Raw genomic sequence first — 24,616 nt, 5'->3', positions numbered from 1 at the left:
AAGGCTTTTAAGTTTCTCCTTTCTTTCTTAATCTACCATCAGTAAAATCCTACTTTTATAGTGCCCTTTGCACCTGCTTGCATAAAATGAATAACCCAACAGTTTAATTATGCACTATGCTATCGGTTGAGAAGTGATATAAAGTTGCAGATAGAAAAAAGAATAAAAACCTCTTTTGGTATCCAAAATTAATATATGTCAAGCTCAGGGTAAATCTTAATCTTTTTGAAACATTTTTCTAAAATAGATGTTCTTTTATCATCTGGCATATCAAGACCCGTTGGAGGGAGGGAATAAAAAAAAAAGGCATTTGGTTAACATGCTGCAGAACAGCACTCTCTTTTCCACCTCACTTCAGGCTGTTCTTGAAAGATCTGAACAGTTGTATAATAATGAAAAATGGGCAATACTTGTGGGGCATTGCCTGTGCTCACACACCTCCGCCCACGCATTCATCATTCTGCAGGTATTGTCAGTGAAAGTTTAATTGCATAAACACTCTGTAACTGTCCTGTCATATTTCTTGTCAGTCTGGATTCCCTCTCCGGGCTCACTATCTCACAAAACTATAATTGAATTGCTACCAAATCACAAGAGCTTCCCCCCCTCCCAAATAAAATCTTTATGAATAGAATTTGTTTCCTATCAGCAGATTTGACAAATTATGGCAGAGGAAGGGCCTTGGTGATAATTTTTGAGTTTATTCTCAATCTAGCTATTTGCTGAATGCTCTTATCTATTTAAAAAAATTTTAAAGCCCCAGTGAGGGGCTAAGGGGAGCATCCGGCAATCCTAAGGGGCCCAGTGGTAATAATTCTGCGGGACCAAAGGAAGCCAGTGGGAAAAATGGGAAGATTATCTTTGCCCTACTGTGAAAGGGCACCATTGGTAAATGAAAGACATATGAATTCAGAATTAAACTGGGACCCTGTCAAAGCGAAGATTTCACCAAACTATGCGAATTCTTAGTTATGAGATATTAAGTACCCAATGTAGTCAAGTGTTTATTCCATCAAACTTTCCCTTCTTTTCTCCTTGCACCAAACCTTTCGGTGATCATTACTCATGTATGAGCTCTGAGCAGCCAGATTCCTTGACAGATTTTTAGGACCATGAACAAATGAAAATTAATCAAAGGCATGACATGCAATTTACTAAATATGTGATCATGAAATTTTAATGCATTTATAACATTGTCAAAGTATTAATAGCTTCCCGAAACAAATAAAACAGAATGTATCTGACGTGGAATAAGGATTATCTTTTGTCTAGTCTGCTTCATTTTCAACTTGTGTAAATCACAGTCCCATCCCCCAGTTTCACAGTAGGAGCTCTTGGCAAAGACCCGAATTCCAGCCATTCTCTTTTGTAATTCTACTGGTAGTATGGGCATGAAATATGGCTCCTGGTGAATAACTCTTAAATGGGACTGGGCTTCACCCAGATTGACAACTGTCTGATTGTTTATGTTTTTTAAATGTGCTTATCAAAACCATGTAGGATTGATGGGTGTTTTTAGATGAAGTTATGTTTTTGCAACAGACTTAATTTAGGACTAAGGTTAGGGCTTAGGATAAATGAGTGCATTAGATGATTAAAGAACATTTGTCTTGCAGGACATTTAAGTCATTTATTCATGACACTTGAAAACAAGCTAGGAAAGAAAGCACCATGGGTTTAACGAATCAGTTTTATACAAATGTTAAACTAAAACTAATGGCTTTTTTAATGGAACTCCAAGATATGCCAGTTTACTAAATATCCAAAGGCAGAATCAAATGTGCAGTGGAGTAAACATGAAGAAAAAACACTAGAATTAAAAAAAAAAGTCTCAATGCTATTTATATGCGTGTGTATAGGTATACCTATGTGAAACTTCCAGAATTAAAAAAAAAAATTAATTGCAATTGTCTTTTGAGGAACTAGGTCTTCTGCCTCTCTTTAACTTGCTCTCTTTTAAATGGAAGAAGATTTTCTGACGGTAAAGGAATTTGGACTATCGTACTGCACTGTACTGGGTATGATAAAAGACCTTGTCAGGGGCGATGGGATGGCTCAGGGGATTGGTAATGGGATATATAGAGCCTTTCACCCATAGGTCATTGGCTTGAATTTGGTCCAGGTTGGTGGTGACTAAAAGTCATTAACATGTCATGACTGCTTGGTGGCCTATGTGAAATGAGTTTCTTAATTTATTTATTTAAGTCCATATATAGTACTTATGGCTAGGGCATCTGGGCGTCTCTCTTGCTTTTACAGGCGCATTCTACCAAATCTTCAGTTCTTAAGATTAGTGATGAAATGAAGATTTCTTGCACAAAATCAATTGACTCATTTAAAGTTCAAACAAATAGCTGAGTACCTCCACCCTGTTCTTCAGCACAGACCAGAGGGTCCAAAGCTGATTGGATAGTAAAAGGAGCCATAGGTTGTGCAGACCTAACCTCCAGTGTTGTGTTGCTTTGTCTTTTGTGGAGCATGATCCGTGTTGTGGCTGTGGGGACATCACAATGGTCCAGCCAGATAAAGAGGGAAAACATAAGTCAAGCACATCATACATGCTATGCATGGGTTAAATCATGGGGTCATAAGCAGAACACATTTTAATAGGCCAGGCTAGAAGCTGTAAACCTTGGGAGACCAACATCAAGGTCTATTCCAAAGTGGAACTGGCCAGCTTCCAAGCTAACCTTAGAAAAGGGGAAGTCAGCAGGCATACTCTGGTGTTCAGAATCCAGAAAGAGTGGGGCGGACTTCTGAGAATAAGAATTAGGTGCCTCTGTTATGTTTTAAGAAAACTGAGTACACACAAAAAAGTGAATTTGCAAAACAGAATTTGTATATTAGAGAATCTAGAGGAAGGTAAAGTAGGCATTTCCAAAAGAATCTTTCTTCTTAAATACAGCCTTTCCAAAAGGACTCCAACTAAGGGGAGAGGGGAAGAAGGGAAAAGAGGGAGGGAGGCAATTTTCAAAAGCACACCTGTTGGGTGCTGTGATCCATGTAGAATCTGAGCCCTTTAAGTCAGATAACTGGAACATGGCATTAATGAAGTCCAAATTCGAGCCTTACATATAAAGATGCCAACTTTATGTCACCTAACCGTCGGCTAGCTTTTCCATAAGGAATAACTTTGGTAATAAGATAATAATTAGCTCAACATGATTAACAATAATGATAATACTCACTGAATATTTATGATGTGCCAAATGTTCTAAGCATTTTAGATGTATAAACTCAGCACCCTTATAAGGTATGTTAATGTGCTAATTTATTTGAAGTTAAAACCAACAGGTGATTATTCCCACTCCATTCTCCAATCTATACCAGAGAACTAAAATTTTATAATGGGCAAACTGAGGCACATATAAGTTAACGAACTTGCTCGAAGTCACATTTCTAGCAAGTGACAGAGGCAGGAGTTCAACACATGAACACAAGCTGTCTGGTTCCAAGACCCTGTGTCCTTATATATTTGCAACTGCTACAGAAATAGTTTAAGGACTGTGTCCTACAATTTGGGTTAGGCCTGTCATCTTCATATGTCATTAACAGTTACTAGAGTAACCTTCAAGTTAACAAGACTGCAGATTTTTTAAATCCATAATATAGGTAATTCAAGTGAATTAATTCGCTACAAATCAGACAAAACAATCTAGTAACTGATGTCTCTTGTGTCTCCTGTCCCACAGTTCTCACATGGGGTCTTGTATCTATAACCAGGGGTAACTGGTTGGGGTTATCACTCAGGGGAGGAAGCCATGTACAGAGGTCTGGGAAGGTATAATCATACTCTTTCACCATAACCTATCAGTGTATCACTATGGTGTATGGGAAACCAGAGACTTGTGCTCTGCCTGTGTAAATGAAGAATAGAAAGGGCGGGGTAAAAGAGGAATAGGAGACCCTGCAAAGGAAAGCCCAGGGCTGCTCTAAAAACCATGAAACTTGGAGCTGACAGGTCTTGACCTAAAACTTCACAGTTAATTAGGAACTAGATTCTCCTATGAGCTCACCTTTAGGAAAGCTTGAAGCTCTGAAGACTGATGGGAGATACTTGGGAGAACTATCAAAGGAACTCAATAATTTGACCTCTGAGTTGAGTGGCTAGACAGTGATGCTGCTTGCACAGGAGGGTCTTGGAAGAAGAGACTGGCATGGATGGGAAGGAGTGGATCTAGCTAGCAGAAGCAAGGGTGTGTGCTTAATCACGTGTTTCTGGGGTATAAGGAGTTTCTCTAAAACAAAGCTTCCCATAATCAAATTGGGAAAGACGAATTCAAACAAAATAGACTTACTGATGACACAAATTTCAACTCTTCATAAGTTAATGCTTGTTGTTAATCACCAATGAGAAGATAGGCTATGAAGCTTTTTCTTCTGCTCTTTAACTGGGGGATCCTTTTAATAAAGAACATCTCACAGGACAGTTATAAGGAACACATTTTGGAAGTACTGGCTTGGAATCTGTGTCTGCTCTGCATTCTAGAAAGTAGAGGCCAGGAGGTCCATTACAAATTGATGTATAGATTTACCCCTTGTTGATAAAATGGAGACCTCCATACTGATTCTTTCAATAGAGATCCTTTTGATTCCTTTTTGTCTGGTGGTTTCTGTGACATACAAGTTCTGTGAGAGCAAGGACCTTCTTGGTAACTGGTATATCCCAAGAACTAGAACAGGGCTTGGCCCATCCACATGCAATAAATAATGATTGATTGAATGAGTAAAACAATGAATGAATGAATGAATGAATGAATGAATGAATGTTTTACATATCTAGATTATCTGGCTTATACTTTTTATAACTTTATACTGCTTTTGTGAAATAGAAAGTATTTCCCTAAATATTAGTCAAATTTTTAACTCATTTTTCTTTTTTTTTTAAAATTTTTTTTCAATGTTTATTTATTTTTGAGACAGAGAGAGACAGAGCATGAACGGGGGAGGGGCAGAGAGAGAGGGAGACACAGAATCGGAAACAGGCTCCAGGCTCTGAGCCATCAGCCCAGAGCCTGACGCGGGGCTCGAACTCACGGACCGCGAGATCGTGACCTGGCTGAAGTCAGACGCTTAACCGACTGCGCCACCCAGGCGCCCCTAACTCATTTTTCTTTTATCAATTATATAAAATTTTGCCTCATTTTTACTAACAGTAATTTAGTGGATCAACAGAAGACTTTGACCCTCCTCCAACATGAACACTTGCTCCACTTAAACAGATGGTTGGACCAGGAAAGCAGAGTTTTAATTCTTTATGATGTCACTCATTTTGTCATTATTCTTACTGGTATTTTTATTTGGAGAGGAAATCCCCTGACAAGTAAGAAGCATTGACCTGTAGACTGATATTTTACCAAAGGCACATGATATACTTTAATAAACTGTAAAGAGGAACAGCTTTGAACCCTAAGGGAATTTATATCTTAATATTTTATGATCAATAGCATATGTAATTTTAAAATTTTTCCAGATTTTATTACTAGTTGATAAAAAAAAAAAAGTAAGCGTGGACAGATGGTATCATCAATCCTAATCATCTGAAAGCCTGAGACTTGAATAATTTCTAGAGTATTAACCATTATTAGCTCCTGGCTAAAGACTGACCACAGGTACATTTCTATATTTTTCTATTATCTTAGGTCCATTACAAGGCCTCTCAATATTTCCCCTCAAGGTCTACTCACTACTTTTGGATGAAAGAAATACCTCTTGGGGTGTTTGGGGGGCTCAGTCAATTAAGCATCCGATTCTTGATTTCAGCTCATGATTTCATGGTTGTGAGATCCAGCCTCATGTTGGGCTCCATGCCCAAGTTAAGAGTCTCTCTCTCCCTCTGCCCTTCCATGCCCCCTCTCATGCACGTTCTCTCTCTCTCTCTCTCTCGAAAGAAAGAAAAAAAAGAAAGAAATAGCCTCTTGAATTGTTTACTTCCAGTCTACTCTATTTAACACATCCTGCACATTCTTGATAAAATAAAGGATCAGGTATCACGTCCAGTGATAATAAGTTACCTGTAGACAGGAATCAGGATAATATTGGAAGAATATGCTAATAGAGCTGCCTAGGAAGGATGGAGGGTATAGTCTCAGCTGAGGTTGGACAGCTATTTTAGATGGCATGCTGACAAACACTGTGATGGAATGGTTAATAATGGAAACTCTGGTACCTAGGCTCTGCACCTACTAACTATATGATTTTTATACATTAAAATTTTTTCTCAGTTTCTTTTCTTCATCTGTAAAATGGGAAGACAATGATACTTTTTCATAGTATTTTGTGACGCATGAATGAGGCAATCCATATAACGGATTTAGCAGTGTGTCTGACACTAGGTGACCATTCAATGAATATTAGTAGTTTTGTTGTACAGGGATTCGAGAGTCCACAGGTAGTTGTATAATGTGACCCACAGGGGAAGATCCTTCTAAATTCAAAATTTATTTCTGTTTTTTTGAGTGATGAAATAGTGTCTTCCTTGGGTCACTGCTGTGTTTAATAAGCTATACCCAGAACTTACCATACCAATCTCAAATGCTTCTCCCTGGCACTCCTCTAGGATTGGGCTCCATCCTAGATGGGCATGCACCTTTGTTTCAGTGAGGAAGACAGGGCTCCTTCCTGCCTCCCAAATGCATCCCACTGTGCCACTTGGGATGATTCTCCTGGGAGATCATCCCTACATCTTTGCTCTTAGGTTGGTTTTCATGCAGTACATGTGAGTCATCCCTCCTTATCAAAGCCATCCATAGTCATTGAGCCTCTTCCTGATTTCTTATACCACCTGCCATTTTTATGCCTCACAAAATAGCAGCACTATTGTTGTTCTTGTCTCTCTGGTTGTTGTGTGTTGGTCTTCTGAGGATAATCAGTTTTCTAAGGGCAGATGTCACCAGTTCCACCTCTTGTGTTCTCTACAAGCACCTGGCAAAGTGCCCCAAACACATAACCTGAGTTCAGATCCTAGGGCCATGGTCTACTCTGGTGTGAAGCAAACCATTTACTATCTCTAGTTTTGCTTGAGGGTCAGTGTGAGACATTCATTACTTAAACATGCCGACGCTTGTAACTGTAACACAGAGGTAACACATGATAAAAACTATTTGTTAGTATCATCATTAATGATCCTAGAACATTTGCAACAAATTATATCTTGAGTAGAAAAAGCTAAAAAAGTCAGGACACTTTTCCAAAGCTAGCATTTCCTGAAATCGTTAATGAAATCAGTGGAAGGGGGACTGTTTGGGAGCACCTCCCATTCAGAACATTCCTATGTAGCTAAAAAGATTGATAATCTGAGGAACTGATATTCCTGTGAACCTATCATGCAGCCGGCATTTTTTAGGTTAATTAAATAAAACACAACCCCGAAGCCCACAACCCTGTGCATCAAAGTCCCTGACATTCATGTGTATATTTGGCCATGTCAAAGCAACTTGCTCCCAAACAAGCAACATTCATGGGCTGTTAATTTCAGGGTTGACGTTTCAAACCTGAGATAGTTCTCCCAAGACTGCTAACAGCAGTGGCTTGTAATACAGTGCTACCCTCCTCATACACCACAGTGTCCAGATTGTCATCATCACACTTCTGCATATTGTATTAACATGTCCCCCTCACATGATGGTCAGCTCCTGGAAGGCAGGGAGCATCATTTTTGTTGCCTCAGTACTTTGTGTAATATGTGACACATGACAGATGTGCAGTCAATGGCTACTGAACAGTTTACATAATCTCTAATATCAGGCGGGCCAGGATCTTGAATAAGAATTCACTCTAATTAATAACAACTAGAGAAAGGACACAAATTCTTCCCTCTCTCGAGCTAGTTTTGTCAACAGAAGCTAGGCGGTGTTTCCCATGGGTCCCAAGAAACCATGATTGTGTTTCATGAGCAGATACCTCCGGGAGGATCTGACTGACTCCTGATGGACTCTGTTGTTCTTCTTGCTCTTTTGCCACATCATGCCTGCCTTGGAAGACTGGTCCTGAAAGGAAAAGCCTGGAAAAGCCGCCCAGAGCCTGAGGCAGAGCAGAGGCCAAATGCAGAGAGACAATTTTGGCTGTGCCCTGGCTGAGAAGGCACACAGCTAATGTGGGCCAAGAGACTCGGGGCTGAATTTTGCCTATAATTGATTCAGATGCTACTGTTTATTGTGGTATAAGGTGCTTCGGTGTAGGGATGAAGGCAGGGCAAAGGAGTAGATGGAAGATGTTATGTACCTGAGAGCTGAGAGACTATATTTAACAAAAAGATGGTTTAGCTGATGAAATATGTGCATAAGGGGATAGTTAGGTTTCTCTCTGGATGTCAGAAGCCCCTTGGAGAAAATTGCTCTCCAAGGTCTGCTACCAGGGTTTTCTGTCCTTTCTCCATCTAGTTCCTAGGCTTTGTACCTACCCCAACTCTAACCTCGGCTGCTGAAGTAACTTGTGTGGTTTGTGCCAAGCCACTTGGAATTTCCATCACTTCCCCCCTGGCACTCCCCCATCCGTAAAATAAGGATAACACACTGACCTGCCTCAGAGGGACAGTGTGTGAATTAACTCCTATAATTAGTGGTTTCTGTGCTCTGCATACCTGAAGCAGGATATGAGTGCCAACCATGTCAACAGTGGCCTGAGTGTGCTTTGCTTCTAAAAGCTGTACTCGGGAATAAATGCTTGGCAAAGGGCTGACAACTGGAAGTTGCAAACTTTACACAGAAGCAATATTTCCAGTATTTTCCCCAAGCAATCATGAGTAAATTGCTCACTAGGGGTGGAAATGGTTTCCAGCCAGTTCTGCCTCTTCTGATCTGTGCACCCTGCAAAGCTCAGTCAATGCCAGGTAACTGATCCTTCGTAAATCTGCTGTTTAGTGCAGATGAAGAATTCAGAATCGTATAATTTGGACAGGGATGAAATTTCTGTGCAGTGATATGTATTAAAAGCAAATAACTTGTGTTTTGTTCAAGGCAAGAGTTCTAGAAATAGAATCTATGATTTTTAATCATCCAACGACAAAGACAGCACTTTTTTTGTTTGTTTTAATGAAGAGGGACAGATCACCCATTAACAAGTTGTCCTGGATTTCATTTCAGAAACTCTGCAAATGTACCCCGTATCACCATAGGTAAAGAAAAGTCAAAATTATGACCTAGAAAGCTATATAAAAGAACTCTTAAAAATAATGGGTTGAAAAAATTGATCTTCTAAACCTTCAATAGACGGTTTAGAAAAAAATGTTACATACAAATGGAGTGAAACTATGGTGTATTTTGATAAGAGTCCTGTGTTAATATTATTGAACAAACCATTTGATAACCCTTGGATCCCATTATATTAATTTATGGAAAAGCTGCCCTTTGTTTTGAGTTGCAACAACTGTGATTTAACTTCTGGAAGAGAAAGTTTGTTTCAGAATGGCAAGCAGAGCTATGGTGAGATCCAACATCTTCTTTGGGAACAAAAGAGAGGCTGTTCTCCTGCAGCCAAGGGAGTCACCAACATGGGTTTGGAGGTATCAATTTTTTCAACCCATTATTTTTAACAGTTATTTCGTATAGCTTTCTAGGTCATAATTTTGACTTTTCTTTACCTATGGTGATACGGGGTACATTTGCAGAGTTTCTGAAATGAAACCCAAGACAACTTGCTGAGGGATGATCTGTCCCTCTTCACTAAAACAAACAAAACAAGTGGCTGTCTTTGTCAATTGATGATTAAAAGCCCCAGAAGAATGCCTTGCACTGAAGCTGTGTGATCTGGGAGCTAGCCCAGAAGGGCAGAGCTCAGGTCCCAGGCCAGCACAGCCTGGTAGGGAGAAGAGATTTTACCTGACTTTTCTTTGGCTCCCTCAGGCAAGATCCTCGAAGTATAAGGTCGCTTTGAAATGTCCTCATCACACACAGACAAGCTCACAAAAGTGTGAGAACACACAAATGAAGGTGATGTGTGCCTAGGCCTTGCATGCCAGAAGAGAGCCCTGGAAAAGAGCCCTGGAAAATACTGATTCCCCTTTGTGGAAGTTCCAGGTGATCTTGTTTAGCATAGCTGGGGATAAAAGAGACATTTAAAAATAGTCTACTTTCGGGGCGCCTGGGTGGCTCAGTCGGTTGGGCATCCAACTTCGGCTCAGGTCACGATCTCGCGGTCCGTGAGTTCGAGCCCCGCGTCGGGCTCTGGGCTGACAGCTCAGAGCCTGGAGCCTGTTTCAGATTCTGTGTCTCCCTCTCTCTTTGCCCCTCCCCTATTCACGCTCTGTCTCTCTCTGTCTCAAAAATAAATAAACGTTAAAAAAAATAAAAAAAAAAAATAAAAAGAGTCTACTTTCTGCATGAAAAACAATGGTACTGCGTCAGGGTAGTGTGTCTGAGGCAAAAGAAGAACTGACTTGGACAAGTCAGTCTCTGGAATGGCACTGGCTTGTTTCTAGTGTATATGCGTCATCTTCATTCAGGGATGGCAAAAGAGGATTTCTATTTCGTTTCTAAATAACAGTGCTATAGCTAAGGGAAATAATTTTGCATATGTAATTTTTTGGATAAAAGCTGAATTTATGCATAAGTGATGATCTCTTTGGGTTATGAAAAGATTCGTTTTGGTTAGGCTGCTTTCTGACTACTAGATTGGACACATACATGTGCACATGGGCATTAACAGGAGGTAGGCCAGTTTTGGCTAATTGCGAACTAGTCTGGATCATGGCTACGGCTACAGTAGAGATGCATTTTACATGCGATTCATCAGAGATAACCGTGGTACATTATCTGGTGGATTTATCTTTGCTTATATTGTATGAATATGGAAAGGAATTAAATGTGTGTTTACAGTTTGATAAACATTCAACATAAATTATACATTTTAATTTCATTTATTAGTTGGGGACCATGGAAAGCAGAAATTTCATTGCAGGCAAACTGCCATTCAGATTGAAGGATTAGCAGTTTCCTGAAAAAGTACGCGTATTGCAAAACACAATTCATTTCCATCTCAAGTGAGTCACCACATGGTTTGTAGTGACTTGGTGTAGTCAGAGTTTTAGAAAGGCAAAAGGAGAAAGTAACTCACGCTAGTGACTATACGGTTTGTATATTACACTTCTAGTGGATCCAACATTGCCATCAAGAGTAAATCTAGTGCTAATAAACGTCTTACATTCGACAACTTGAATGTTGTAGTCACCACGCAAATTATTAAGCTGTTGATGTCTAAAAGAACTCGGTCTGGTCTTTTAGCATTAGCATGCGGAGCAGTCTCCATGATATTATCTTACCATATAACGACTTCAAAAATCTCACAGAGATTAATGGTGATAACATAATTCCAGAAAGTTGCCACTCTATATGTAGAAATATATTGGCAATAAAAACCAGTCACTGTGTGCCTTTCCCCAGTAGGGGATCTCTCACTTTTCTTTGATTTTTAAAGGCTTCAGATCAATAACTGGAGTGACATTATTAACAGCTCCCTCAACACCTTGGCCAGCGCTAATATTAAATCCATTACACCTTCTGTTTGACATTTGCAGTACAGCAGAAAGTGCTGTAGATACAGTCACATTGTCTGGGGACTGAGGTTGGATGTGGGGTTAGTAAGATGGTTTCCCTTGCCTGACTTCTAAATTCAGTTCATTGATAGGAAACTTGAACAACAACAACAACAACAACAACAACAACAAAAAGAATCAAGGAACATCACCCCACCCCCACCAATAGTACATTAGATGGTAAATAATTCACCCTTAAAGATACAAGTGTATCTCATATCTAAGCAGTTTTTGAAAGAAAATAGCAACCTGATCCTCAGATAAAATTTTACATTCATTATTGTTACTCCTAACCGTTTATTCCTCTAATTACATCACTTATTGTGAACACTGTCTAATGAATTCTGAGGAATTGTGTTCCTGTAGAATCAAGTGCTGATCAAATTTACCACAGCACAGACGCATAAGTAGAAAATGCAGATTATTTCCATGCCGGCAAGTACTCAACTGCTTCAGTTCTGCTTGTCTTTAAAATATTCAGGATATAGAGTAGGCATAATAGCGTAAAGATCATACTATGAGATGATGATGTTAACCCCCCCATTACAGGGTAGGTCTGCCTGAAACTTGAGACAGAGCGCAGTAACTTCTACGTTAGACAATCAATGGTTAACCATGCTGCTATAGTTATTCTTGACCAAAAGTACTGTCTCATACATTTTGCTAAATTGTCTAAATCCTGGTGCAGTATCGATTTCTCTCTCTATGAGCTCGTACCCATTCAATAAGCTGCAAGAACCTCTTGTCCTGGCTGAATTCCCTCTGAAGCAGGGCCCAGGTATGTTACTCCCGCCAGAGCTCCTACAGTTGGGACTTGATTGTTAGCTAGTGGGAAACAAACCAGTGGAGACAGAAAGGACATTTTATGTTAAAGTGAGAGACGGGACAGAGAAAGTTGCCTGGGAGGTTAAGTGGAAAAGCAGATTACCAGAAGGCTGTATGTTATCTTATTTCAGACAGAGACCCCGCTCCCCCGCCCCCAACCACTACATACTTATATATGTATACAGGAATAGAAGATCTGGAAAGATAGGAAACATAGAACGCACATGAACAGTGGTCATTTTGGGGTAGTGGGATTTTTGGTGGTCTTTATTCTTTTCTGCATTCTCTAAACTTTTTACAATAAGAATGAGTTAATTTTATAATTAGAAAAAAAGAATAAAACCCAATTTTACGACCTCACTTAAGGAATATAACACTTTCAAAATAAGGAGATTTTTAAAGTTCCTCCAGATTTTTTGAAGGAGCTGCTCTTCTGTTTATTAAGCACTTAAAAGATGCAGCACTGAAATTTATTAAGAGAAGAAGATAGCACTCATAATCCCAAGATTACAGAATCATTGAAAGTAATGAAAAGATACACGCAGATCTGGAAAAAGAAAAGGTCCCATCAGATCCCAGAGGTTGTATGCTCCCCCTGTCCCCCTGTTTCAGGAGCCTCAGGTTGATACGAGCTCTTCCAAAATGTTTAGACCTACATAGGCAGGCACTCTAGAACGGTCTAACTTTTCAAACAAGGCCTCTCATGTATTTTTCCTCTGCCTGCTTTAAGATTTCTCTAAAAGAAATACCGTATTTACTTCAACTATGACTAACGATGCATACATATCAAATAATTATTTGGGTTTCCAATAGTCAAGAGATTCCTCCCCCCCCCCCCCCCCCCGCCATTATATTGAGACTGTTGAGACTGGTTCAAGATAAGACAGTCACAGGGCTGGGAGTTCAAAGAAACAGAATTCTTATTACGCACAGTATCACTGCCTGTTAGGCTGGTTTAGTCACTTATTTCCTTTTATTATAATGCCAAATGTTATTTAGATTTCAGTCATTTAGTAATGCTACACTGAACACATCAGGGCTTCTGAAGAAGTCCATACCTTCATTTTCATAATCACCACATATTGATATCCCCTTTCCAACAAAATTACACTACTATTTAAAAAAGAATCTGTGTTTCATCATCGTTTAAAAGATTACGATGCAATGAACAAGTCTTCAAAAATGTCCCCTCATATTATTAAGAATTAGGAAATCTTGTTAAAATTCCTTCAGCCTGTAAGAAACATAAGCAGCTTTGGGATGTAGTGCCTGACATGAACTTTTTAAGTAATTCCCTTGGAGCAGTGATCTGCATTAGTGAAGATATTTAGTTAAAGGTAGCACCTTGAGCTGCTTTTCAGTATTTGAGCAGTCGGTCTAATTGCCTTTTAAGCCTAAGGTTGAAAATAACCAAGGCTACAGATTTTTAAGGCAAAGTAAGTTTCACATTTTGTAATAGTAAGAGATAGACTCTTCATCAAGGAAGAGAAACCCTTCTTACACGACTGTCGCTAATGAGCCCCGGCTGTTGAGAAATGTAGAAAGCAGAATTTTCAATTTTACTAGTTAGGATGGCTCAAAGAAGGCTGGGAGGGCCGGGGAAAGAAACCAAGGAGATTGTCAATCACACTTCAATGTTGAACGACACAGTAACTTTAAAGGAGATATACTATTCTTCTAGTATCCAGAATTGAAAGATTCTAAGTGGGAACTGAGTTCTAACAGTGTGCCTAGAGTTGTTTTATGCATCCTGGTGCTTCGTGGAAGGCATGGGATTGATCAGAGTTCTTATAATCAATCTTAAACCAGTTTGATTTTGACTTGAGCTCGAGATATCCCTGCAGAACTGGTTTACAGGCTGTGGTTTGTTTTTTTTTCTCCCGATCAAAATCTTTTCCAAGTGACAAGTTACTTACCCTTAACATGTGTTTGGGGAGACATGAAGCTCAATATGAATCAACAGTGTGACCTGGCTGCCAAGAGGACCTAATTCAACCTTAGGTTGTCTCAAGAAAAGTACAGTAGCCTAAACTGTGAAAGAGGACTGCCCCTCTACTTTGTCCTAGTCAGAATACATCTAGAGGACTTCACTGAGTTCTCAGAGGGTCACTAACAAACTGAAGCACAGCCGGGGGTGGGTGACTAGGGTGGTGGGGGTCTTAGGAACATGCCACTGAAAACGGTTGTAGGATTCCATGCTGTTTGACCTGAAAAGGAGAAGGAAGCCAGGAGGAAGGGAGGGAGAATCTGCTGTATCTGACTTCACGTATTTGAGAGGCTAGGATGGTGAGGAAGCAGATTTGAAATGAGATCTGAAATGAGATCCCCAGAGGACAGAGGTGGGGTCAGTGGGAGCCAAGTTAGATTTTGGCTCCATATTCAGAGAACTTTCTCTTGGAGCTGTGCACCAGTGGGCGGGGCAGCCTTGAGGTGTCTGAGCTTCCTACCTTGGTTTTGACGGAGAGGGAAGGCTGCCCAGGGGGAAGGCTGGAGATCTTCTCAACTTGAGAGTTTGTCAGTCAGGGCAACAAGGGTTTTATAAACTTGAACTCTTACACACTGAGTGTGGACAGTCCTGAGCTGCCAGGTTTCCCAATCCATCATCCAGAAAGGAAGAGTAAAAACCTATTTTCATGTGCTGCTTCTCAAATCTGCCCAGATAGGAATATTCTAATGACCAAAAGCAGTTTGAATGATCTCACTGACATATCTATTCAGTGAAGTCAGTGAGCAACGCTAGAAGAATGTATGACTTCCCTGTGAACGAATTATTTGCATTTGTAAATGGCCAAGGGTAGTCTCAAATACGCTCTCTTCTCATGTCTGGTGCTCATTGGAGAAAGAGGCTCATCAGTGCTGCAGAATGGTGTCCTAGAAGCTGCAGATAACTTAGCCAAGGAAACATGAATTGATTTTAGATGGAATCAACATATTTCCAAACAGGTAAATAGGTTATTTCCCCCCCCCTCCCTTCTGTGTGAGCAAACATACTGTGGTTATTTTTAAGCAGGTCAAATTTAGGTATTTTCTTAGAATTATTTTAGTATTAATCTTAAGATCGGTTTTTCTCCCCATGTTTCTTTCTACAAAACCAGTTTGCGTTGCAAAGCTGTTTTAAAACAACATATCAAGTAAAGTACAAGCATCTTTAAAGAGTGCAAAAATAATTTCCCAAGTAAGCAAATAAAACTTTGCACTTCAAATCAGGCCTTGATTCATTAAAAATCTTAAACTTCTCATGAGAAAAATTAACATTTAAACCACTGCTGCTTGGCCAAGCACTCCACCACACAAGAATATGAAATATCTCCTCTAAAAAAGTACAAAAAGGACAAAACCACAAATGTGGAACTTCAATTAATTTAAAGCCCCAATCAGCAAAGAATAAATCCTTCGCAGATCTAATTACCAGCGCTCTCGGAAGACCCAGGCCGACCAGCCAATCTTCCCCGTGTTTGAACAGCTTGATGAACTAGGGGACTGATGGATATCAAGTCATTTTGTTTAATTTATAAATGGATTTTCCCCTAATACTTAAATTATCATCAGTACAACACAATGAAAATGGGAACATTCTGAATGCAAAGTCTATAAGAGTCCTGGAAGGAATCCCAATGAGGAATGTCACCTCTGTTCATTCCTCTATACAATTGATCTAATTAAATACTGAGGGTGGAAAGGCAGTTTAAAATGTAGCCATTTCTGTTTTCTTTTTAGCCTTAATTTATCTGTTCACATCTTTCAAGTACCTTCTGATGCTTACAAAAAAAAAAAAAAAAAAAAAAAAAAGAAAGAAACCAAGATTTCTGCAAGTCCCTAATATTTTTAATTCTCTACAAGCTAATATTCAAGGAACCTTTATTATAGATTTTGCTGAATAATAAATAAATGCATTACATTTAGCCATGGTGACAATAAAAGGAAGAGGGCTTTCCAAATCTGAACCTTTTCCCTCTAGTAATTTGAAAGAGAAACTAAAGGAACTAGTACCTTCTCTATGTATTGTTCAACTGAAATTAGATCTCAGGATTATACTTATTAAAATGTCTCCTTATTTTCAAATCTCTTCCTTATTTAATTACTGCATGGGACAGAAAGCTGCATGGAATTGTTAAATACCATTAGACCTATTCATAGTCTCTTCACACGGGCAACTCGAGCGCAATCGTTGGCAAAGGTCCTGCCCACCATCCCACACGATGGAATCGCAATTCCCACCTGGCTCAGGGGTCTCCGACTGGGAGGAGGACGATGCTGAGCTGGCCCCGTCCTCAGCGGTGCCCTGCGAGAGGAGACCCCGCCCAGGCGGGAGCTTCATGCCCAGCTGCTCTGCCATCTCCACGTGGTCCCCCGGGTGGACATAGTCAAAGACGCTGCTGCCTGTCAGCTCCACCTAGAGGGGGAAGAGAAAGGGTGGAAAGAAAGGTGTCACAGCTTCTCCGTTTTCAAATTCAGCACGGTTGTGATTCAGATCTTGAGCAGGAAAGGAAATATGTGCAGACCCCAGAAACCATCCTGGTTCTCAGTCTTTATCCTTAAGTGCTTAGGGATTCTTGAAGTTGAAAGACAAAGGTTGTTTTTGTAGGTCGTTAGTTAGCGATTGTTGAGCCCAGTTTTTTCGCATGTACTGTTGTTTGCATAAAGCCAAAACATTCTGGGAAACGTGGATGAGTCTGCCTCTCTCGTTCAGCTGTTTTACCCACGCATCATCAAATACTTGCATGTTTGATGTCAACCGGATGATTGACTGAATCCTATGGTTTTCTTATTGAGAAGTTTGGGTTTTGTAGAGAAACAGCCAGAGATAGCGGATGAGTATTCCTTAAAATACACAGAATTCCAAGGTGTGTATTTATACATATCAGCTTTTTTCTACGTAAAATTTAGATGGAAGAAGTGCTGCTTACAAACAGATGCAAAGGCACAATGTTTTCATTAAATATTACTCATTAGTTTGGTATCATATGGAGAATCTTCCATGCGAAAGAGGTCAGCTGGGGTCTGAACCCACCATTTTTTTTTTTTCCTGCCAGTATCAGCTTGTTTTGCCTTCACTCCAATAAGATACCCGGTACAAATCTCCTTGAGGGAGAAAATGTTTTATTTTGTATACTTTTTGTATCAGGCTGATTCTACAGGTAGGGAATGAACAACAGATATCAGAAGGGGGTCAGCTGAAATGGAGGCACTGCCTTATTTCCATGCTGTGAGGCGTGGCCCCTGTCTAGCTTGTATGCTGTTCTAAGAAGTTGTGTGCTGTCTAAGGGATTGGCTTTACCTCTGTACTCTTCTGATGGTATAATTCTTACCTCCTTCCAAGAAGAGCAGTAACGCTCCTAAAATAACATTGGGTTACAGCTACTATGACAGGGAGAGATGTGTCAGCAACTGAACAAGAAAAAGCTCTTTCCTGGGTCCCTGATGGGTTTCCCTAGTCCTCGGGGGTTTAGTGGTCTCAGGCCAGCTATGATGCACCCACGTGCCAGAAGTTCAGACTCTCCTGTTTCTTGGTGGATATGTATGTCCCTACAACTCCTTGCTACCTCATCTCCCTTTCCTGGGGGATTTGCAGCATCCCTCCAAATTCCACCTGAGAGCCTACACTCTTTCTTCCAAGAAGGAAGGTCAGCAGTGGGCGAACTGTCACAGAGAGCATAATGCCCGGAGCAATTATTATCCCCAGAACTCCAAGTCCCAGCAAAACGATCACATCTACTCCCGGACACCATTTGATTAAAATCGTAACAGGCTACCCATCTTCAACATCTATCAATTAACGGAGGTATAGCCAGAAAAATGGAAGGCTAAATTCAGTTTGGTTAATAGCTATTCCTGAAAAGGCTCGCATAACTTTTACCGAAAATGAGGTACTTTCTCTTTGCTATTAAATTACACTCTCCTACTGTATTACCCGACTACTGACTCCATCATTTTACAATAACTATTTCCTCCATTTGATATTGTTACAGAGCGTAAATCAGGATTCATAAGTGATCAGTTCCTACCCTCTGGGAGGGAGGGATTACATGGAAATAATCCCTTTAATGTGCGCCTTGCCTCTAAGCATTTCACACAGCAATAAATGGGTAAACTGACTTTGAGCAATTAAGAAATTAAATGAAACTAATAAAATGTGTGTTTTAATATTTCTTGATGGTTATTTTGTTTGGGGATTAGTGAATATGAGGAAGTCACTCTCATTTTGCACGGAGTCCGACTGCAGCACTTTAATAAATATTTCTGTCACTTCGCAAACTCCGAGTCTTCCTTTAATACTGCAATGTGCCTTTTGGCACAGACCACAGATTGTGATAAGATGACAACACAGGTGGGAGATTAATAGATTTTTTAGGGGTGCTGGCTATTGAATATTCATGCAAGTCAGTCTTACGGCGAGGAGGAGTAGGCCGCTGTCTCCACAGCCTGCTTTGCTCGGGTGTGCAGGCATTTCCTTTCCATGATATAATGGATGTGCCACGTGCAGCACAGCTAGAGCAAGACTGAGTCACAGTGTGCTGTGTCACCGTCCTCCAGTGACCCCAAGGGATCTTCCACCAGGATACCCCGAAGCCCAATAGTGGACAAAGACTATGAGAGGATCAAATTCTCTCTGTATGTGTCACACTCAAGGTCACACAGCGTAGGGGAAAGTACAAACTACTTGGAGTCCTAACTTGACTTGGAGACGAGAATCTTTTCCTCCTGTGCTGTGTAACCTTGGACCGTTCATTTAACGTCCCTGGGTTTTTACTTTCCTACTTAGAGTTGGCATTTAAGTGGCTGTCCTGCCACTCTGTAGGACTCAGGGGGGCACCACTCATGTCGGATTCTACACAGAGGGCCCCCCCCCCACCCCACCACCTTCCTGGGAGTGTCACTCCTTGGGAATGGTGTAAGGCGGGGGCCCTAAGAGCTGAGTTGAAAACAAGACTTGCTCGACCTGTCTAGGGCCTGAGTTTGAAAATCGAGTGAAACCATGCAGAAGAAATTACTTTTTAAGAAACAAGCAACAAAATAAATGCCTGCTGTTGTTGCTGCTGTTTGGCGGATAAGAAAGGATGGCACCCAGACACACATACTCCTACCTACCCGTGGTGAGGTGTTCTTACAGTGTGTGTGGGGGGGCTTTGGGACATGGCTTTAATCAGAGAGTGCAGCAGGAGTGATGCCCGCTTTGAGCCTCAACTCCAGCACTAACACTATGGGTAGCTACCGACCACGGTGTACAAGTCCTTTCCATACTTTTCTTTGACTCTTCCTCATAACCCTCTTTTGAACTGTTTCGGTAATTCCCGTTTCACAGAAGAAGAACCTGAAGAGTAGAAAAGGCTGATGGCGGAGGTAGAATTTGGTTCCAAGTCTGCCTTGACATCCTACCACTTCTCGGATAGTGTGCCTACAGTCAGAGAGGCTGAGCAGGGACCTCTGAGCTCCTCCCATCCTTTAGCTTTACTCTGTTGAGAACACTGAGCGCCATGGAGGTGGCAGGCCAGGGGCAGGCAGCCCGCTCAACCCCATAGCTGAGGAGGCTTTGCCTTCAGACTCTTAGGCCAAAAAAAGATGAGAAAGCAGGTGTACTCAACTGAAAACGATACGGGGCTCGACAAAACTCTATGGGCCTTGAGTCCTCCTCCTTACATTTGTCTAGCACTTTCTTTTTTCTTCAGTATTTTTTTTCTTTTCCTTTTCTTTTAGGAAAGATAGAGCAAGTGAGTGGGAAAGGAGAAGAGGGGGAGAGAGAGAATCTCAAGCAGGCCCCACACTCGGCACGGAGCCCAACACGGTGCTCCACCCCATGACCCTGGGATCATGACCCGAGCTGAAATCGAGAGTCTCACACTTAACTGCCTGAGCTACCCAGGCGCCTCTGTCTAGCATTTTTAATATTCCTCACACTGCTTTTCAATTCACTTTATTAGATTTTAGAGCTGGAAGAGACCTTACAAACCGTCCATTAATACCCTCTTATTTAATAGGTGAGAAGTTAAGAACGCTTGTTCAAATTTACCCAGCTGTTTGCTGGTAGAAGTAGGGCGGTAAGCCCAGCTGGCTCACTCAGTTAACCACTTTTCTCACCCCTTGTCTGCTTTTCTCTCTTAGGAAGGCTGGCTAGAACTCACCTGCCACTAAATTCTGTGTCGCAAAATACACTACAGGAGCCAAGACTGGGGATCTTTTACTTGGGAAACAGACATTACTTCATGGTACCTTGAAATAGGAAAAATAAATACAGCTCCAATCCAATGGTACTATAGTTAATTAGGTATCTTCACATCCTCAGTTACCAACTCTTCCAAAACTTGCCTGCTGAGAACTAGGACTAGTGTCTTACACACAGTAGCTCTATAACAAATGTTTGCTGAATGAATAAAAGATAGACATTGAGGCCTGTGCTTGATTCGAACAAGTGTAGGGTGGTTCTTTTATATTATTCATGGCATGATTATTATAACATTTGCCCTGTAAAATGAGGTGCCATATATAGCACCATAATATATTTATTTCCAATAAGTATTTATTGAATGCATTGAGACTTCTGCCTTCTTCTGTAAAAGGCAACTGAGCTTAATGGAGGACAGAACTATAAAAATGCCAGGAAAATACAGGTTTTAAGGAAGTCTTTAATACAGCCATCTTTTGTAACCCCCTCTCTGCAATCTATGATAGAGCTGTGGTTAGCCGGTTATCCAAATGTTCACATAGTTTCATTACGTATCCTTTCAAGTTAATGGTAGAAATTCGGAGAAATTTTATTTTATATCAATTATGACCTACATAATGGAAAGGTATACCTTTGTGCTCTTCTGATTAGTGCAAACTGCATTGTGAGGCAAATAGGAGACACTCTTCATTTTCTAGTAAGTCCGATCACCTTATGTGGTGGTAAAAAAAAAAAAAAGTTCATTAAACTCAAGCACAGACCCAGGGGACTTTGAGATGTTTCTCTAACCTAAGAAGGAAAAGTAAGCAGTGATGTTTTCAACCTTGCTCACTCAGTCCATCTTCACTCCAGCTTTGTGACGCCGGGAGAGAAATTCTTCTCTCATATTGCTTAGTGTGTTAGAAAACAGCTAAGAATGTGTAAGGGGCAGGAGAGAGCCAATGAGTAATAAGCAGTCAGATCCAGGAACAGCATTTCACTTAAGTTCCTTTCTCCCTGTGCTTCCCCACTCAAAGCTACCATAGATTTCCTCCAGAAAAGACTGTAGCAACTAGTAACATCTGCATAGTCAAGCTAAACCATGGCTTTCCTCAAATTTAATTCACATTCTGTTGGCTTGCATGCAATTTGCACACTAGACACAGTTGATTTGGTAACTCTGAAGTTTCCTGGAAAAAAATGTAAATATATTAGACAGTGGTTTCAGTTGACTTTTCCATGTAGGGTCACTGTACCCTGCTGGTAGATAGGATGGGGGACTAATTTGTCTTCTCATACATCAAGCAAGCATGTCAATAGCCTTCGCTTGGCCCCCCGGGGTGAGCAAATACTTTTTAAGTACAGCGATGTACTAACAGTGCAACTCATTGAATTCGGTGCCCCTTTGACTGAGATGGCTGGGTACAAATGAGGAACAGGTAGCAATGTTGCCAGTCATCTCCATAGTGGAACAGCTTAAGGAAGATGCTTCTTTCTTTCTTTAAAAATATTTCCGTCTTAAGAATAACACAGCGTTCATATTTAGCACATAAAAAATATCACTTAAAACCTGCCATTTAACATACAGTTTCCTCAACCTTTTGAATTTTTTTTTTTTTTAAAGAGATTTTGAGAGCATTGAGATTGCTGGGAGGACTGGAGGCATTTTGGGTTCAGCCCTTTTTCCAGAGTGCTTTGCAGCTGGGCCCTACTCCTACAGAGGATGGCAGCAAAATTGGGACAGAAGGCCAGACCTGAGAGAAAAATATGTTAGTGGCAAGTGGTTTGGAGAATGAACTCCCAGGTTAGGCTTTCAGATCTACTGTAAGACCCTGGTTAGAAAATACCCAGGATAAGATGGAAATTCTATCTCAGCATGGCAGGTTAGGATTTGTAGTTTTTTGGGGGTCCCATTTATATTATCGAGGGATAATAAAGTGATAAAAGAATAAAATATAATAAGATGTGATAGCTTGATTAGCATAGGTTTTCTTTGGATTTACTGGTATCTTAATGCCATCTTCATAACTTCCTACGTATTGCAGAACTCTACTGAATATTTATGAACTGTTTTGACAGCAACTTGATGTTCTTTACTGCTCTGTCTCATTCTATGTATTTGCTGACTTATCTGAAGAAAAACGCATAAAAGCCTTGGGTCTGTTACAGAAATACATGTATAAATTAGTAGAACAAGAAGAAAGAAAGGTTCTATATCAGAACTATGAGGTAGAATGAAACATCCTTGCAATGTCATCAAATAAGAAAACGAATCCAACTCTCTTCTTACAGATATGTTAACAGAGCTCTCCCTTAGAAGAATTTGAGCTAAAAGATACCATATCATGTGTTTATTTTATCTTCAGAAATAAACATTTCGGCTCCTTCGGGAATCAGTGAGGCCAAGTACTTTTTCGTTGTTGTTTTTTGTATACTTTTCTATAACCCCTGGAGTGCCCGACTTGAGAATTTGCAACCACAGCATCCAAAGAGACTATAGCCTCACCTAGTTCTGAACTTTGATTAAGAAGTGCCAGAAGATAATTCCAGTGGATTTCTTAGTTCTCAGAGAAGAAAAAGAAAAAAGCTGTTGGAGAAATGGAACAAAAAGGAGAAACAACAAATTGAGGATACTGCTTCAAATTTAGGCACAGTTATGCGGAACAGCATGCTGCTTTTATGACTATCACTCCCAACAGTTGAATTGATCAAGGACACTGTTAAATATTCAAAAGTGTTAGATGGGTCATTACTTAGAATACAATTGAGCATATTTGAATACTTCTAGAAGTAGTCTGGGTATAAAACAGATCCAGACTTTTGAAGTCTCCCCCATTTTTTTTCCTGCTTAAGAAATAGATTATATACTGTATTTCATTTTTTCTTCCTATGGTTCAGGTATTTCTCCATCACCGGGTATTATGAAAGCAGTGGTCCTACAATAGTTTTGATATGTCAATATCCTTTTTCTTTCATTAAGAGACGCTGGTTAAAAGAAGAACCCCGAGAATGCTGCAATACTGAAGGGACATTACATCACAGGAATGAGCCCAGGGATTTGTGAAAGTGATGAAATCAAGAAATTTTAAAACCTGGCTTTACAAGGTTCCTATAGTTTTGAAGTTTTAAAGTGTCTGGAGGGTAGGAAAGGCCAGCTTTTTACTGTTTCTCACAGTGCTGGAAAGGAAAAAAGGATGCAATTAAAGGTTACATCATAGTAAAGAGTGAGATGATGCCAAGAAAGAAGGATTAACAATCTTAAAAGAAAATGAAGTCAATCTCCCTTTTCTGAAGATCACACAGATAGTAAGATGTCACTTTCAAAGCTTCTTCATTACCTTGGTAGTAGGGAGAGCAATCAACATAAAATACGTGCTATTGGCAAAGTTAATCCATTATCCGCAAATTTTATATGGTTCAATATTTGTCATTTAAATCTAGATACACATTGAAATGCATGTTATACATAGCCAGACTTTGGTATCAACATATCTTCATTTTTGTTTATTATTATTCTCAGAGTGAATTTTGTCCTTCGTTTGGCAACACGAACAAGAAAAAGTAGAAAATACTTGCAAGTTAAGATGAAATTAAAAATTTTCCCTGATTCTAAATAGCCCTTTTATTTTTAAGAAAGATAAATGGATAAGGACAACAGGAATAATTATGGGGTTGACTTTTTCATTGGTGTTTTGAATTTTTTTTAATGTTTATTCATTTTTGAGAGAGAGAGAGAGGGAAGCACAGAATCCGAAGCAGGCTCCAGGCTCTGAGCTGTCAGCACAGAGCCCGACGTGGGGCTCGAACTTGTGAACCTTGAGATCGTGACCTGAGCCAAAATCGGATGCTTAACTGATTGAGCCCCCCACACGCCCCTCCATTTGTGTTTTGAAAGTTTCATAGTATTATTTTATTGTAGTCATAGAAAACCAAGGCAGCTTATAGGACTAAGACTTTGGATATGTTTCTTGCGCACAAATAACGGAGTTAATCACACCTGGTTGTTTTTAAAGGGGCTACTCTACGATGGAAGCCCTCACCAGGAGCTAAGTCACAGCGTTTAAGTGATGCTGTTGAGAAAAACAATGATGGCAACAAATAACAAAACCTGAAAGGTTTAA

The 24,616-nt window shown here is 40.2% G+C and overlaps 1 protein-coding gene and 1 long non-coding RNA gene across 13 annotated transcripts in view; one reads left to right on the top strand and one right to left on the bottom strand.

The window, feature by feature from the left end:
* Positions 1–24,616, bottom strand: part of NPAS3 (neuronal PAS domain protein 3) — an 861,794-nt gene that overhangs the window by 112,629 nt on the left and 724,549 nt on the right. For all 9 annotated transcript variants that reach the window (XM_045450657.1, XM_045450658.1, XM_045450659.1 and 6 more), the window contains one exon: positions 16,574–16,748. In XM_045450657.1, the coding sequence (XP_045306613.1) occupies positions 16,574–16,748 (175 nt within the window). The remainder of the gene's footprint in view (positions 1–16,573; positions 16,749–24,616) is intronic.
* Positions 1–24,616, top strand: part of LOC123583533 — a 216,836-nt gene that overhangs the window by 182,181 nt on the left and 10,039 nt on the right. The gene's annotated exons all lie outside the window — the stretch shown is intronic.

Source organism: Leopardus geoffroyi, chromosome B3 (genome assembly GCF_018350155.1).
Source record: "Leopardus geoffroyi isolate Oge1 chromosome B3, O.geoffroyi_Oge1_pat1.0, whole genome shotgun sequence".
Taxonomy (NCBI): Eukaryota; Metazoa; Chordata; class Mammalia; order Carnivora; family Felidae; genus Leopardus; species Leopardus geoffroyi.
This window is presented reverse-complemented; position numbering and strand designations above follow the sequence as displayed.